General features: G+C 33.4%; 1 protein-coding gene and 1 long non-coding RNA gene across 3 annotated transcripts; one reads left to right on the forward strand and one right to left on the reverse strand.

Moving 5' to 3' along the window:
* The first annotated feature begins 6,243 nt into the window (after positions 1-6,243).
* On the forward strand, positions 6,244-7,162 carry LOC129940765 (uncharacterized). Its single transcript, XR_008780751.1, has 2 exons — positions 6,244-6,361; positions 6,426-7,162. It is a non-coding gene; the product is annotated as an uncharacterized LOC129940765 (long non-coding RNA).
* Positions 7,163-11,389: 4,227 nt separating this feature from the next.
* LOC129939289 (proton-associated sugar transporter A-like) lies at positions 11,390-16,928 on the reverse strand. 2 transcript variants are annotated; one of them, XM_056047257.1, is made up of 5 exons: positions 16,701-16,928; positions 12,136-13,219; positions 11,950-12,080; positions 11,716-11,890; positions 11,390-11,648 (listed from the first exon to the last, which is right to left on the reverse strand). In XM_056047257.1, the coding sequence occupies exons 2-5, from the start codon at positions 13,204-13,206 to the stop codon at positions 11,424-11,426; spliced, it is 1,602 nt and encodes a 533-aa protein (XP_055903232.1). In that variant the 5' UTR covers positions 13,207-13,219; positions 16,701-16,928; the 3' UTR covers positions 11,390-11,423. The 2 variants fall into 2 exon arrangements, with proteins under 2 accessions (XP_055903232.1, XP_055903233.1); XM_056047258.1 differs by having other exon boundaries at positions 16,784-16,918.
* Between the last annotated feature and the right edge of the window lie 1,675 nt (positions 16,929-18,603).

The raw sequence follows: 18,603 nt of genomic DNA on the forward strand, positions 1-18,603 counted from the left end.
ACATAAAGACTCTTGTCGGCCAGAATCATTTTGCAACGAGCAATTTTGTCCTTAGAAAGATCCAACTCAACGCCAGAAACATTCTCGATACATTTCCATGAATCTTTAAGTTCTAGTTGGGTTTTCATGGCAAAACTCCATGTTGACCAATTTTCAGAACCAGTTAGCTTCTCCATTTGATGGATTCCCAAATTCTGTTGTACAGACATTTTTCTCCAGTATATGTATGTATATATTCCTTGAATCTTGCTATTGTCCTGGGCCCATAACCTTTTAACAGAGTTATATTAAAACGACTTGATTATAACGATAGTAAATGACAGAATAAATATTTTATTGAAAAATATTTTCTTTATACATAATAGTCAAAACTTGATTACTTAGAGATTTTGATAGCAAGTATAAACTTAACAAGTTTTCCAACAGTTTCAAAACAATTTCTTACATTTCTGAGTGAAAGCAACAAAAACCCTCAAAACTATTGTATATGGTATATTTAGAAAACTATTGGAATCTTGGAATGGTTTCATATGTAGAGAGTCGATCAAATTAAATATTAAGACTAAACCTTGCTGGACAACAGCGTTCTTAAATAATTTAAAAAACTAAAATTGTCACTTTAGCCCTTGAAATGTGTACATTTAAGGTTAAGATACACTTTGTGTTATTTAAATTTTGTTAGCCTCCTTTACAGAACATTAAAGAGTATTTTTAAGCGGTGAGTAAAAACTCGTCTATATGTTAAGCGTGTGACCCCCTCTCCCTGATTAAAAGTCTTGCTTTTGATAGATAAAATTATGTATTAACATGGTTGATAGAATATTTTGCGAAAAATCTGCCAGTATTAGAAGATGTTGCAACCGTGTATACTTAGGTTTCGGCCTTACATTCACTGACAGCCATCTCAATGGCATCACCAACGTCTTGCCAAATCGTGTCCTTAGGTAGTTGTATACTCCGCAGAACCTGCATATCAGAAGCACGGTCTAATCTCCATCTGCTGCGCCCTATTTCATAAAAATTGACAAGTGACGATTCTTAAATAAATATTGACAAGTGAATTTTTTTTTCAGGAAAATATAATGAAAATTTTGTCATTGTTGAAAACTGACACACTTGCTGTGGTACAACCTTGAAATGTGTTATGACTGAAAAACGAAGAATTATAGAAAAAAAGCCTTTGTATTTTATTTAAACTTTCATCGTTTCTGGACCAACTTTTTCGATGTTAGAAGTAAAATGGCATTAATTGAATACTCACTTTTCCTATCCACAAACACTGCTTTTAGACATTGAATGAAATTGCCAGACCAAACACTTTATGTTTAATTAATTTATTCCAAAACATTTTTACAAAAAAAAAATAATAAAACAAAAAAATATAAAAATAAAATAAACAATAAGAAAAATAAGAAGGAAATTATAAATATTTGAATTAAACAATTGAAATCATAGTTTTACCCAATAATGGTCGAGTTAAGGACGATGGTGAGGGTTTTGAGTGGGCGAAAAAATGGGCTTAGGGTTTGCCACATTAATGCGCAGAGCTTATTGCCCAAGATCGATGAGTTTCGGGATCTATTCGAGGAATCCGGTGTGGAAGTTATCTGTGTCTCGGAAACATGGTTCTCGTACAATGTTAATGATCAAATAACTATAGCAAAATCTCTTGTCCTACCAATACTTTTCTATCGCAGTCCCATTTTCTGTGCCCTTGACAGCGCTAATAAACGAAAACTTCAAGTCGCGTTTAATAATGTTGTTCGCTTTATTTATGACTTGCGACGGTTCGATCATGTTTCGATGGAAGCAAGTAGTGTTTTCAACATGACCTTCAACAACTACATAAACTATCAAACTTTGACATTTCTTTTTAGACTTATTCATACTAGATCTCCTGAATATCTATACGAAAGGCTTAGGTTCCCAGTATCACAAAGAAGTAATGTTCTAATTGTCCCTTCTTTCAAATTCAGAAATTCAAAACAACAGTTCTTTGTACACGCTGTTGCCCTATGGAACTCCTTGCCTGCTAACATGAGAGGGATACGCAGCAGCACTCGTTTTGAGAACTCTTTAAAGAACTTATACAAATGCTGAAAATGTTTCCAAAATAAAAATCACTTTGTCTTAGAATTTAAAAATGTATGTTATTTAATTTTTCATCATGACCATTTATCTAAAAATAAATTTTCTCTTAACTTCAAGCAAATTGTTAATTTAGCATAATAATTTGATTCCTCTTTTTAATTTGATAAAATTTAAATCTGAACATAATAAGTATTAAAAATAAGACTCTATGTTTTAAAATGCTTAATGATAATAAATAAATACAAATACAAATACAAATGTGTTCACTGAAGGGAAGTTTTTCGAGCAGATAGATTGGGTCGAGGTGGAGGGGTGGCAATTTTTTGTAAAGAACATTATTAAATGTAAGTTGCACTGTGTTTCCGCTTCCGACAGTTAAATTGAGTATGTGTTCGTAGACTTGATAGGCTATGAATACAAACTTCTTGTCGGAGTAGCATACAGACCAAGCAATAGCATTAGCTTTTGCCTTTGATAAGCCTCTTGGAAGAAGTTTCTCTTACCTGCTCTGATGTTATATTGTGCGGAGACTTTAACAGTAATATTTTAGTTGATACTAGTCTTCCTGAGTTGAGTATTTTTGGTTTGCAATCAGTAAATACTACCATGCCAACACATTTCTCAGGAAGCAGTTCAACGTTGCTCGATCTGTTCTGGGTAAGTGATCCTCAAAAAGTTGCACTTTATGACCAACTTTCTGCACCAGGTTTTTCAAGACATGACATGATATTTCTTGCATTCGATTTTCATATTTCTTCATATTTAAGAACATTCCAGTACAGGGACTTAAGAAATATTAATTTAAATGCATTGGAACACCAAGCTAGGAATGTAAATTGGGAAGCTTTGTATTTTATGCATTCAACAACGGAACAAGTACAATTCCTTAACGAAAATATTAAAATCTTGTATGATGCTCATGTTCCTTTGAAAACAGTAAGAACTGACGTTTATAGGCCTCCTTGGTTCACTTCCAAAATACGATTTCTTATACAAAAACGTGATGAAGCTTATAAATGGTGGAAACGATATAGACTACTGGAACTAAGACAAGTTTACTGCTCCCTAAGGAATAAAGTAGTACAAGAAATAAAAGCTGCTAAGGCCACGGTTTTTACTACACGTTTAGGTTCATCTTTGAACAAGCGTCAGTTGTGGTAGAATTTAAGAGAAATATGCATTGGTAAACTGGGCGAGAGTGCCATAACCTCAACATTAAGTTTTGGTTTCACCACCATAAACGACACAAATATAGTAGAGAGCCTTTTATCTTTAAAATCTAATGCTTCTGGCGTTGATGAGATTCATCCCATATTTTTAAAAGTTATTTTGCCGATTCTCTTACCATACATAACTCATATTTTTAATTACATTTTTAATTGCAAAAGTCATCCCTATCCTAAAAAATTCACAAATGGATGATTTTAGGCCCATATCCATTTTGCCTTACATCTCAAGTTTTTGAAAAATTGGTACAAAGACAAATGAATGCGTATTTGAGTCGTACAAATCTATTAACGCCAAACCAATCTGGTTTCCGTAAGAGGCATAGCTGTATTACCTCGCTCATAAATGTGACAGAAGATTTGCGACAATCGATGGATGAAGACAAAATCTCGTTTCTAGTTTTACTAGACTTCTCCAAGGCATTCGATTCCGAAGACTTCTCTGTTCTGTGCAACAAACTTCATAATGAGTTTAGTTTCTCATCCAATGCTGTAGATTTAATCAAATATTACTTGAGTGGATGGAAACAAGCAGTTGATATAAATAACAATTTATCTGAGTTTTGGTCAACTACTAGGGGAGTTCCACAAGGGTCAATTTTTTGTCCACTCTTGTTTTCATTGTACATTAACGCACTTCCTAGTATTGTAAAGTACTGTAAAATCTGTATGTACGCCGACGATGTGCAGTTGTACCTAAGTTGCAGAGTCGGTCTCATTGAACATCATGTAGCTTGTATAAACGAAGATTTGGAGAGTATTTCACCTTGGTCTCAATCTCATGGCCTTCTATTAAACCCTTTGAAATCAAACTGTCTCGTTATTTCACGGAAACCATTAGACTTATCCTACTTTCCATTGGTATTCCTTAACAATACTCCAATTATATACTCTGAGACAGCTAGAAATCTGGGTATTGTTTTTATCGCTGCTTGACGTGGGATAATCATATAAACTCAGTCATAGGAAAAACGTATGGTGCTTTACGTTCCCTTAAAGCCTCTCAACCTTTTACCCCTATCAAAACTCGAATTATGCTGGTGAAAATATTAATAGTGCCAATTCTTATTTATGGGTGTGAAATATATAGTTCGTGCTGTTTTGAAAGCAAGCGTAAATTAAATGTAGCTTTCAACAGCTCAGTTCGTTATATCTATGGTTTACGAAGATATGGGCATGTTTCAGCATTTTCAGTTAAGCTATTCAAAATGACATTTAACAGTTTCCTGGAGCTTCGTACTCTACTTTTGTTTTCTGACATTTTACTAACGCATGAACCCAGCTATTTGTTTGAAAAAATACGAACACCTACTTCGAGTAGATCCGGACAACTCATTCATCCGCGGTACTCATCCTTAACATCGGAGCGCCAATTTTTTATAAATAGTATTCGTCTTTGGAACAGTCTTCCACGCGATATTAGGAGTATTGAAGATCCGCGAAGGATGAAGATAGAAATTTGAAATGATCTATCGTCTTTAAATGTTTGAGCATTAATTATGATTAGAACTAATATAATTAGTTTTCTTCTTATTTTTCTTTGTTTGTCTTTGTTATAGAATAAATTGAAACTACTTTGAATTATCTTTGATACTACTAATAAAAATACTTATTTGTAATAATAGCTTTTCACTAGCTTATAAGATATTGTATCTTACTGTATTAAGCAAACGATATTAAATTGTTAAATCGTTAAAACACTACTTCATTTCAAGTTGGTGCCTCAATTTATATTAAAGAACCGTCTACGATTCCACAAAGACATGAACAATTTGCAAAACTCCTGAAACGTTGTGGTACGGAAATTATATTTTATGGCCTGCGAATTTCTTATTACAAGAGTTGTTCTACTATCAAATTACAAACACTTCTGACACACCATTGAATTGATGGTTTTGAAAAAACCTGCCCATCTGAAACTAAACTACTAAGTTACACTTCCAAATCAATTCCTGTTTGTGGGATTTGTTTTCTAATTTTTCTATCGCACTTTAACGCAATTTCTATTATTTAACACGAAAATGTTTTGTTTGATGGTTGATTAATTTAGGCCAGCTATACTCAACCCGCGACCAGCGGGCTTATAAAAATTTGCCCCAGCGTGTTTTAATAAATTTTTAAAATATCGAGTGACTGCAGAAAAACGTGAGGAAAATATATCCTTTTGAGTTTTCAAAATAGAAGCAACACTAGAACGTACATCAGCGAAAAACATCGTGGACATCGTGTGTCACTCCTTTAAACGCCAGGAAAAGTTAACACAAAAAAAGCTTTCACCGATGCAGAAATTGTCAAAGAATGTTTCGAAAGTTACTGTTTGATAAATTTAGCAACAACAAAAACAAATACTGTCTGAAAACATGTTTGCTTCGAGTTAAGACATTTCCAAATATATTCGTAAAAATTTATTAGAAAACTTAAAGAACTGTATGTTTTTTAGCTTGGCTTTCGATTCCAGCTCTGATATTTCAGCAATCTTGTTTAAAAGACAATATAATATGACAAATTTAATTACATTTCATTACATTATTCATCAAGAAAACTTGGCTGCACGGATTATCAATTTCAAAATCGATGCTGTGATGAAGATTGTAATTAATATTGTGAATTATTAGGAGAAGAGTTTTTGAAAGGTTTGTTTCCTTCGCCACAAAATAATCCTCTTCTTACAACAAAATAAAAAAGTTAAAAAGACTTGCAAGATGATCAATGGTGGTGTCTTTTAGCATTTTTATGCGATATCACAGGAAAACTAAATGGCCTAAATCGAAATTTACAAGGACAAATTCACAAATGGCAAGTAAAATATTTGCTTTTGAAAAAAAACTTAATCACCCCTATTGCGAGTTTCACTTTTTCTGGATTCCGTCCGAAAAAAATGACATTTCACATTTCCCTTATTGTGAGTTTCGGACGGAAAATTTTCCACTTCGAAAAATTTCCCCCTATTGTGAACTTTTTTTTCGGGTGGAACTTCAAGTCTTTGACAACTCTTTTTTTCACTCAAAATTTGGCGGCGGAAAAGGACAACTTTGGCGAAAAATGTAAGTAATTTTTATAAATAACAACAAAATAATCGAAAATAACTCCAACTTTTTTATTTTCAAGGAGTAAAACAACAAATAGAAGGCAATGCGAGTTGAATATCTTATACGTACGAGTAAAACATTCAAACTGAATTTGCCTTTCCTGTTATAAAAAAGGTGTTTGTTGTGTGATGGCGATATAATGTTGACATGTGTTCCATCTACACATCCTATTATGCTTGGCATATTGAATTTCATGAAGAAATCTTGGCTGATTCTTCTACATTCGTTTTGTGTTGGCCACTTTATCCATTCTGGACAAAGCCTCTCCTCCAATACGTTCAACACTTCAGCCATAATAAGGTTTACAGATGGTTGTGCCAACCCAACTTCATGGTCCTTCCCAACTCCCTTTTGGTACCCGCCCTCCGCAAGGAAACGTAAGGTGGCTGCAAGTTTTATAATTGGGGGCACACCAAATTTTTGTTTTACTGGGGGCAAGGAACTGGAAAGAACATCCAACAAATATTTGAAGGCTTCTTTATTTACTCGATAGTGTTGATGAAATCTGAAAAAAAAGTTTGATTCGTAATCTACATTTATATTCACAAATTCTTTACATGAAACTTATTACTTACAATGGCTCACGCAACTCCAAAGGGTTTGAAGAATCTCTGAGTTGTCTTCTGATTGATTTTTGTTTTTGTTTTTCTTCCTCATCATTAATCATTTCCCTCAGGGCTATGCTATACATGTTGCTAAAGTAAAATATAAAAACAATTCTAAACAATTTGTGTAATAAAATATCATACTGTTCAAGTTCATACCTTTTGATGAGAGCAACTTATTTTCAAGTATATTTATTTTTATGAATTAAAGACGGAATCACGGAATGCACGGATATTGTTTACTTTTTTAAAAATTTTAATTCACACTTCACTCATCTGTCAAAAATCTGTTTAGCCGTGTTCGAAGTGATGTAGTTCTGAATTGTTCCGGTTTTTTTTGTTTTGGTTATGGATACCGTCGTTTGTTTTTTTTTCTTGAAAAATTACTTCTAAGATACAAAAAATATTTAATAAAGTTTTTAACTCAACAAATTGTCATTTTCATTCCAAAAGGGGTTGAAAATAATAATTTATTTGCAAAACTAGAACACCGACCTATTGTAATTTTTTCTGGGATTTGTTCAGATATTTCGTTCAGCTTGTATTTGCCTTTTCAATGAACGCTTCTTTTTTCGAAATGTCACCTCTAATTCGAAGTGAAAATTCATTCGGGTGGAACTCACAATAGCTTTAAAAATTCCGGGGGAACAATAATTTTTCGGGTGAAATATTTTCCGGGTGAAACTCACAATAGGGGTGAATATTTTCCATGAAGAAATTAGAAATAAACAGCCACAGAATTGTCCAACAATTGTTATAGCTACAAAGGTCCTCATCGACATCTCTGAAGAAAACTGCTCAACAATATTGAATAACTTAACAGCACTGTCCAAAGAATTTGAAAAAGGGTTTCATGATATCAGAAAAATAAAAAGAGGCTGGGATGCGACCCACACTGATAACTTCCCATCCCGTCTGTCGATTTGTCTTGCTTAAAAGTTTGTCTATATGTACTAGTATCAATTTTACCAAGTTTGCGTACTATTTTTTATAGATTTTATTTTTTGTGAAAAACGGACTGTTGGATTTTTATATAAAAATCACTGAATATCGAAAACAATATTTTCTATACAATAAAATAAGTTTGAAGCCAATACTTTTAATTTTTGAAAAGCTATCTGAGTCGAAAGTAAATTTTTACCAAGTTTTAGTATTGTTTTTTTAGAGTTTTATTTTTTGTAAAAAAACCGTCAATTCGATTTTCTTCAAAATTCTATCGAATGTTGAAAACAATATTTTCTATAAGAAAAAATTACTTTGAAGCCAATATTTTATAGTTTTGAAAAGATATTTAAGTCGAAAATCAATTTTTACCAACTTTTGTTAAATTTTTTTTTAGGTATTTAATTTTTTGTAAAAAAACTATCAATTCGATTTTTTTCAAAATTTTACTAAATGTTAACAACAATATTTTTTGAAAGATAAAAGTAGTAAAAAGCCAATTTCTACAATTTTTGACAAGATATTTGAGTCGAAAATCAATTTTTACGAACTTTTATACATTTTTTGTAAGGTTTTTATTTTTTGTAAGAAAACTGTCAATTCGATTTTTCACAACATCTTTCAGAATGCTTAAAACAATATTTCTTATAAGATAAAATAAGTTTGAAGTCTAACTTTCAAGTTTTTGAAAAGATATTTGAATCCATATTGAATTTTTACCAACTTTTGTTCGGTTTTTAAGTTTTTATAAAAAAACTGTCAATTCGATTTTGTTCAAAATTTAACTGAATGTTGACAACAATATTTTTTGAAAGATAAAAGTAAATTAAAGCCAATATCTCAAAGTTTTGAAAAGATATTTGAGTCGAAAATCAATTTTTACCAACTTTTATTAATTTTTTTTTTAGGTTTTTATTTTTTATAAAAAAAACTGTCAATTCGATTTTTCTCAAAATTTTATCAGATTTCAAAAACATTATTCTCCGTTGCTCAAAATTGTTTTGGAGATGAAATCATATGTTAGTCGTTATATTTAGGAGGTGACAAATTTTTTTTTTCAGTTTTTTTTGATTTAGAAAAAAACCGTTTAATAGATTTTTTTCAAAAAATATATTTCTTTGAGATCACGTTACAGTTTATTATATAAAATTAAATTCAAGTCTCTAGCGTTTTTGTTCGTAAGATATTTAGGGTTAACCAAAATTTTCACCTTTTTTTTAAACTGCTATGGTAAAAAAAACCACCCACGCAATTTTCTTGAGAGCCCTTTCTGCATCTTTCTGCCTTATTATCTGTATAACAAAATTTATTTGAAGTCGATATCTTTTCTGGTTCTTGAGCTATGGACGACGAAAAAAACGTCGCGAACGAACGTACGTACACACGCACATACAGACATCTTTCTAAAAATCTTTTATTTCGACTCTAGGGACCTTGAAACGTCGAGAAATGTCAAAATTTTCAATTTGACAAATCGGACCCATTACAATAACTTCCTATGGGAAGTTAAAAAAATCTGGAAACAACAATCAAGATCAGGCAAAGTTTTTTAATAGGTTCATCGATTTTAAAAACGATTCAAATCTTGCAACTTTGTTTAAGGACAAAGGGGTATACTTGGAATTTTGCAGCATCGTCCCCAAAAAATATGCAATCCTCAAAAAAAGTTCACAGATTCAGCTGACATTATTTGGATCTACATTTGTTTGCGAATCTTTGTTTTCGAGAATGAAATATGCAAACAATATTTACCGAGACAAACTTACGGACTCCCACCTAGATGATGTCATTAGGTTGGCATGCAGCAACAAGTCAGATCTAAATAAAGCTTTGAAAATGTGTTCTCAATTTCAAAAATCACATTAAAATATTTTCAATAAATAAATAAATACTTAATGTATGTATGTATCCACCCTTAAATAAGTATTATTATTTACGACAACAAAAATTTCTTGTAGCCCGGGCTAGCGTTACAAAATTATCAATGTGATCCATTATAAAAAAAGGTTTAGTATGGCTGGATTCAGGCGCTTGTTCGATGTACTCCACTAGTTGTGGGTATTTAAAAAAATGTGATCTTATCTTAAATATTACAATAATCAATAAAATGTGACTTTCTCTTCTTCTTCTTCTTAAGGTGGCGCTACAATCCGGGGCGGACCTGGGCCTCAACCAACAAGCATCTCCATCTTTTCTCTCGAAGCATCCTAAGACGCTCTCATCTTTCTTTGACAGGGTCCAGGCCTCAGCGCCATAAATGAGAACCGGGATGATGAGTGTCTTATAGATATGTCTTACATGCTCGAAAGAGGACTTTACTTCTCACTTGCCTTCTAATTCCAAAGAAGCAGCGATTTGCAAGAGTTATTCTTAGTTTGATTTCAGCGCTGGTGTCGTTGTTTGCATTAATAGCGGTGCCTAGGTAGACAAAGTCCTTAACTACCTCAAAGTTATAGCTGTCGCTGGTGACGTTTAGCTATCGGTGTCGTATAGCTATCTTCACTTCGTCAAGGTCGGGTAGGCGGAATTGTTGATCTGCGTCGCCTTGGTTGAGTGGTTCTATCTCCCTTACAGCTTAATTCGGTTCGTCATCGCCGTTATATAATTTGGAGAAGTGATCTTTCCATATTCTCAGCATAGACTGCGGTTCTACTACGATGTTCCCCTGATCGTCTTTACAGGCTTCGGTTCGTGGCTGGTACCCTTGGGAGGTTTTTTTTACCTTTTGGTAAAATTTACGAACCTCATTCCTGTTGTGACATCCCACTATCTCCTCGATCGCGCGCTTCTCATGCTCTCTTTTTTTCCATCTAAAAAGCCGGTGTTCCTCTCTCCTCTTCTGCTCGTAGAGCTCGTGAGCAGCTCTCCTTTTGTGCAGCGCCGTTTTGTATGCCTCTTGTTTCGTTGCGTGCGCTTGCCGGCATTCGTCGTCAAACCAGGGGTTTCGCTGTGGTGGCCGTGTGAAACCTAGCACTTCAGAGGCGGCATCTCTGATGGCTGCAAGGCAATGTTGCCACTGGTTTTCAATGCTTAATGCAGGAAGCATAGGACTCCTTAAGAGGTTATTAGAGACTCTATCGGAAAAGGACATGGCACTTTCTTGCGATTGTAGCCGTCTAACGTCGAATCTTCTCACAGTACTTCCTTGTTTTGGCTTGGATCGGGATATCAATAGCCGTACCTCGGCTACAACGAGGTAGTGGTCCGAGTCAATGTTGGCCTCTCGGAATGTTCGGATATCCTGGATCCTGGAGATGTGTCGTGCGTCGATCGCAATGTGGTCAATCTGGTTGACGGTTGATTGATCAGGAGATTTCCATGTCCCCTTGTGACTTTAACAGTATTAAAACTCTCCTTCACCACCAGGACAACCTTTTCTGGAACAATCCGCTAATTGAAAACCACATGTCTAATCATAATTTGATCAATTTTATTTTTTTTTTTTCTACAAAATAATATAACAAATAAACTTAAATATACAAAATAAACATTGCTGATACAGCTCCCAACACACTCAATCCGCTGGACGCATAAAATATCGCACAAGTTGTTCCTGTCCACGTTACCAAGAACCCAACACTTAAGGATATACCAAGTTGAGCTACAAACAACATGCTACTGATTATGGAAATATCAGTACCAATTCCTCGACGATTTTCATTCATTAAAATAAATTCCCCATTACGCATTTCAAACTAAAAAGAAAATATAAATACGATTTAACAATCAAGCTTAGCTTTAAATAAATTTTAATAAACTTACACAACCCTTTGAATGATAATTAGCAACAAGAATATAAGGGACGGTGCTAATTGTAGCGTAGACAATACCTCCAGTAATACTGAGCATTATAACTCCAACCTTAGTCGGATAAGCAGCTTCAAGAAACGTTCCAATTGCAAACGACATTATACCAAAGATGTAGACATATTTTGGTCTGAAATCCAAAGAAAATTGCTTGCAAAAATTAAATTAATGAGAATATTGGAAACTTACTTAACCCAAACCATCAATTTTTGGAGAACAAACGAATAGATTGAAGAAGTAAGAGCGTAAATGGACATTCCCAGACCTCCAAATCTAACTCCCTCCTGGTATAAGTTGTATTCTTCCGATGAAACTGGTGCCTTAAATAATAGGTTATTAAAAAATACACACTCATTGTTGTTTGAGTTAACTTACCGTTGGATCGCCATGAAAAACTTCTTCGCCGACAAAGTCTGTAAAATATAGACAGTAGCAAATGTGTCCCATCCAACAGAGTAGGCTCGTCAAACTCAATATCCAGAGGGACTTGGGCATGATACACTTTAGGTACCTTACAAATGCATTGCTATCATCCATTACTAATACATCTCCAGTAATACTCTTCCCATTGGGGTTTGACAAACCATTGCTTTGGATCGTAGCCTTTGTCAATGGTTGTAGAAGCTTATTCCTTTCGATAAGTGGCAGTGGAATTTCTCTGAAGCTAAAGTATGTTATACAAAAGCACAGTACAAAGAAACACAAATCAATTATGACTACTGCTTGAAGGTTTCCTCCAACCAAATGGCCCAAAGCAGTATCGGCCCAGTCAATTGAACCGATAGCAAATGCCAAGGTGCTTCCCAGGCCATTCATCACACTAAAAGTACTCAGAACCTTATCATGATCTTCAGGAATAGAAACATCAAGCATGTAAGCCCTTGACGGGTTTTGACATATTTCGGCAGTGAAGTCCATGAACATAATTCCCAAAATTGTTAGAATTACTGCAATCTGTAAATTTGGCTTGTTTTCTGCTGTTGTTGTAGATACACCAGAAACTGCTGTATTATTGGCTTCTATGACTTCAATACTGTCATCCCCAAAGAATTGTCCAATATTTCTTCCAAAGGCTAAACTAATCAATCCAGTTAACATTACCACAGAGAGCAGCAACATCATTGGTCTACGTCGACCGAAGCTAAGTCGACAGCGATCAGTTACCGAGCCTAAATACGGTCCCAGAAGTAGGCCTAAAATTGGTGATAGACCCCAGACCATTGTCATGGTTGAATGTTCGATACCGATTTGTAGTAAAGTAGGTGAAACAAAAGCTGTTTCGGCAGCATAAACAATACCAATGCCTATTGATATAGCTGAAAGTCGCAAAATGTCGAGGTAAGATTTTCTTCTGAAAACGTGCGAGTAGTCTTTCTTCTGAAGACGCGCATATTGCACTCGATCTTTTAACATAGAATCATATAAGCATTCATTTTCTTCGGCCATTTTCCTTTGGTATCTGATGAAAAATAATAGAAATAATTTAAAAAGTGTTAACATGTAAATAATTTGTTTAAATATTTTTATTTAAAAAAACAGGTTTTTTTGTGAAGTATCAAAATTAAGGAAATGTTATAAGCTCCTGATAAAGACATTTTAGAAGAATGTCATTTTTGCTCTGTTGCCGATAGGGTTCAGTATTAACCGTTAATTTATAATTCATATTTTTGAATCAATTTTACTAAATAATATTTTTGCCCCAAAATATCAGTATTGTGAAAAAAATGTTCATATAATTTCGGATAACTCGATTAGAAATAAACAAAAAAAGAAAGTTTTGAAATTTATTAACAATTAAAACTGTTGATTATTTTGTTTCCGAAAGAAGTACAAAGAAGATTAGTCATGTTGCCGTTACTCCATAACTAACTTCAGAAAGTTATTTTTTATCAAGTTTTAGTATTGTCTTTTTTAGGTTTTTTGTAAAAAATCTGTCATTCAATTTTTCTCAAAATTGTACCTAATATTGAAAACAATATTTCTTATAAAATAAAATAAGTTTCAAGCAATAATCTCAAATTTTTAAAAAGATATTTGATTCGAAAATTACTTAAGCCTCAAGGTTTACAAACTTTTACTAATGTTTTGTATATGTGTAAGTTTCAACTGTTTGGCTTGAAACTTCGATGGTGGAATAAAAATGATTCCAATAATTTGATAAAGACACAAGTTGATGCAGTAAAGAACTATATTTTATAATTAAATTAACAAATAAAAACATTATTAACAAAAACATAACAACAAGAATAATAATAATAAACATATCTAAATCAACAATTATGTCGGCTTTGAAATCTTTGATACTACTTATTGATTAATTTACATACGTTTGAAAATTAGTATAAAATAATAAAATATTAATATTGAAAAGTAAGATCCTTAATACTAGATGTAAATATGTAGAGTGTTTTAGCAAAGTGTCGAGACGGTAGAAGAGATCTAACAAAAGTAGTTATTATGGTGGCTAAGTTTGTGAATAAGATGGCAACGAACTTACATATGTTCTTATTTTTTAAAAAAAAAAACTGTCGATTCGATTTTTCTCAAAAGTTTACGGAATGTAGAAACCAATATTTCTTATAAGAAAAAATTAATTTGAAGCCAGTTTTAGTTAAAATTTTGAGTCGAAATCAATTTTTACCAACTTTGATTATTAAAAAAAAAAACTGTCAACTCGATTTTTTTAAACATTTTACCAGATATTAAAAACGTTATTTTTCGTTGCAAATTATTTTGAGACAAAATCGTTTTTTGTTCGTAAAACTTTTGATGTAACAAATATTTTTTTCAGTTTTTTTGAAAGTCCCGAATTCAAGTCCAAAATTTTTAACTTTTTTTTTAAATTTCTATAATATAAAAACTACCTGCTCATTTTTTTGAGAGTCCTTTCCGCATCTTTTTGCGTTATTATCTATATAACAAAATTTATTTGAAGACGATATCTCTGCTGGTTCTTGAGCTATGGACGACTAAAAAAATTCGCGACTCAAGGATATACGGACGTACATTATTTCGACTTTATGGACCTTGTAACGTCGAGAAATTTCAAAATTTTTAATGCGACAAATAGGACCGATTACAATAACTTCCTATGGGAAGTTAAAAAGAAGTTAAAAAACAGCCTTCATCAATTCAGCAATTTAGCCATTTCCACAGAAAAACAAATAATTTAATTTCTCATCTTTGTCAGTGTCTAGTTAAATAGTTTTTTTAATTAATTGTTGTTTCCTTAAGGAAAATAAAGCAAACTTCAATCTGTTGATCGGTTCATCTTAGCAATAAGTTTGATTTTTTTATAAATGATTCCTCTTTTTTACGAACTAATAACGGGCTATCCATTTGAGGAAAGTACAGGGCTGGAATTCAACATCTGTCAAACTAAGTAGTTAAGCCAATTTTTTGTTTTAGTTGAAAGTCTGACAATGACGAAAATGAATCGCCTAACTATCGCACAACGCATACAAATTGTCAAAACCTATTACAAAAATTGTGATTCTGACACAGCTGCATATCGTGCATTAAGAGGAGATTAGGGTTTACATATTCGTCTAACTACGCAAGCAATTGGCAAAATTGTGAAGAAATTTGAAGACTGCATTGGTTACAGATGTGCATCATCGTTTCGAGCGTATACCACTGAAAATATAGCTGCTTTAAGTTAAAGTGTTGCTGAAGGCCCGAATGTGTCAATTCCTCGTCGTTATCAAGAATTAGGATGGTCTTATGGCTCTACACCTACATCCAGTCCAGCTCACATAACAACTGAAGCCAGCTGATCTTCAACAACGTCCTAGATAGGTCGAATGGGTGCTTGAGCAACAGAAAGTGGATGGCGATTTTTCGAACAAAATTTTCTTTAGGAACGAAGTAAGTTTCTCAAACGGTGAGTATGTTAATAAACAAAATTGTTGACTTTTGGATACCGAGAATCCTCAAGTAATTGAAAAGAAACTATTACATCCACAAAAAGTCACTGTTTGGTGCGCTCTTTGGTCCGGAGATGTGATTGGACCTTACTTCTTTGAAAACGACGATGTAGCGATGTCACCTTCAATCCGGAGCATTATGGTCATATGACTTTTCTTTGCACTGCTGTTGAAGAATACGACTTGGAGAATATGTGGTTTCAACAAGATGGTGCCACATGCCACACAACTCGAGCGAATATGGCTTTATTGCAAGAGACATTTCCGGACCGCGTAATTTCTCGTCGTGGCGATATCAACTGGACACCAAGATCCCGCGATTTGCCACTGCTGGACTTTGTTTTATGGGACATAGCGAAAGACCGTGTTTATGCAGATAAACCTTTAACTCTTGAGCACTTTAAAACTAACATTCGTTAAGTCATGATTGAGATACCGTACAATATGTGTCAAAAAGTGGCCGAAAACTACCTCAAACGAATCGATGCTTGTAACATTTCTCGTGGTTTTCATTTTAATCATGTAATGCTTCACACATAATATTAACGCTTAAACTTTATAATAAAAAAGAAATATCATGAAATTAGATATTTTATTTACGTTTACTTTTAAAACTGCAAAATAGATAACCATCATAAGAATGGTGAAAAGTCCAGGTTGTATTAAGAGTTCTTTTCAAATACTCTAAGATATAATTTAATTAACCGGTTCAAAGGCGATGAAAAATGAACACCCGCGTCCAGCGTGTACAACTAATATTATAAACAAATGTCAACAAATAAACAAGAAATAAATTAAAATAAATAAAATAACAACACTTCAATGAAAAAGGTTATTAAATGAAAACAGGTAAAAAAGGAACAAAGAACTAAAAACTAATATAACTGTAGACATAAAAGTAGGCGAAATGTTAATTATTTTAAAGCACGAATTGGAACAAACAAAATATACATAAAAATATAAAATTCAGCTAAACCACTAAAATATATCATAAAATATAAAAATTAATCTCACCTTACACTTTTGAATATAATAATATTTATTAAAACGCACAAATTTACAAGAAAAAGTTATCAACAAATAATTTATGTATTTACATTTTTAGGAATGCAGTCAATTAATTGATTTAGTTACACCTTTTTTATTACGAATATTGAAATATAAATGTCACAGTAAATTTATCTACAGACGTAATCTGCCACATAAACCTAGCCTAGAACAATCCACTTTTTGCTCTGAAAGTTTGTTTTTGATTTTAGTGTCATTCAGTAAAAATTTGCAAAACAGTAGGAAGTATGCATTTATAATAACAAAACAAAAATATATGTAGTTATTTTATTTAAACATTTATCGAAGTATCAGCATAAAATTTCCATACAATTTCAGATTTAAACTAGTATTTCTCCTTTATTATACAGGGTGTCTGTGTCTTACATAAGAATTTCTCGTGTTATTTCTTAAGATTTTATAATTTTTTCAAAGTCGTACTCTAAACTGGATTTTATCAATCATTCAATTTTAAAATTTCTTTGAGTTTTGAAAATATTTATTTCTTAACTTTTTAAAAATAATTGTTTTAAACAATTTTTTAAAATAAATGTCTATTTTTTATTAAAGTTTTTGAACGTGAAAGTAAAAATCGAGGTTTTCGAGACATACACTTCGTGTCGCATGAATAAGGTCAAGCTTTTTTCGTTTGATAAATACAAGTTAGTGCGTTGACCTGTCATGCAAAAGGTCTTGGGTTCGATCCCTGCCTGTGCCACCTAAAGTCTTATTCATGGGTACTGCCTCTTGCGGGGAATTGACAAATTCTCCAAGAGTAATTCTTGTCATGAAAAAGTGTTTACTCAAACTAGCCGTTCGGATTCGGCATATAAACTGTAGGTTCCCTCCATCCCGGCAATTACTTGCACACAGGAATGGTTGAGAGGCCCTTGTTCTCTACGGACTGTTGTGCCACCAATTTTTTTTTAAATACAAGTTTTATGACGATTTCTCTTTCTCCAAAGTAGGTCATACAAATTTCCTGTTTTTTTTGTGTCACATGAGACAAGATCGGAATTTCCATATTAACGTGTTTTGAATTAGATAAAAAGATGATCTGATTGTTTGGAAGCTTAAAACGAGTATTGATTTGGTAGAATCAAGAAGTATGGGTAGAGGTTAGGGTCTTACCGAGGAGGAGATATGCAAATTCGAGCTTACCAGGATCTCTGCAAAACTATCCGTTTGAAAGCCAGCAATTAGAAGAAGTTCCAATGTTGTATACAAATACCTCAAGTAGCCAATCAAGAAAGCCACATTATTTCAGAAAAAGGAGGCGATAGTGAGAGTGGCTTCAAATTCAAGTATTTCCATTGGTAAAATCAAAGCAGAAGGTGGTCTAAATTCTTCTAGATCGGCTGTTGCTCAGACAGACCATATTCGACACTAACATGAATTAAGAAAAGAAGAAATCTATCTTGAAAAACGGCACATCAAAGGAGATGGCGTAATAGAATGGTGAGGAATCACCTAATACGGGACAGTGGAGCTGGATTTTCAAAGCTCTAAGATGACGGCAATCACTTAGAAATCGATTCTGGGACGAGAGCTTTTCCGCAGTTTTCTGAGGTCTTAGAGGTAAAGTTAACCCAATTCATATGACACATAAAAACAGGTGCATTTTATGACCTTCTTCGGAAAAACTGCCAAAAACTTACTTACTTAAGGTGGCGCTACAGTCCTGTGTGAACTAGGGCCTCACCCAAAAAATTTCTCCATCTAGCTCGGCCCCTAGCTAGATGTCTCCAGTTTCGCGCTCCCAGATGGGTCACTTTCCACTTGTGCGCGTCACCTGATCCGCGGTCTTCCTCTACTGCGCTGTAATGTGGGTGTGGATTAGAAAACTATCCGGGCCGGAGCATTAGTTTCG

Source organism: Eupeodes corollae, chromosome 1, assembly GCF_945859685.1.
Source record: "Eupeodes corollae chromosome 1, idEupCoro1.1, whole genome shotgun sequence".
NCBI classification, from domain to species: Eukaryota; Metazoa; Arthropoda; class Insecta; order Diptera; family Syrphidae; genus Eupeodes; species Eupeodes corollae.

Bases quoted from the DNA above. Each gene is read 5' to 3' on its own strand.
- LOC129939289 (XM_056047257.1), bottom strand. From the start codon at position 13,206: ATGGCCGAAGAAAATGAATGCTTATATGATTCTATGTTAAAAGATCGA. The intron at 11,891-11,949 runs GTAAGTTTCCAA...TTTGGATTTCAG, and splicing joins AAATTGATGGTTTGGGTTAA to ACCAAAATATGTCTACATCT. The intron at 11,649-11,715 runs GTAAGTTTATTA...TTTTCTTTTTAG, and splicing joins ATTATCATTCAAAGGGTTGT to TTTGAAATGCGTAATGGGGA.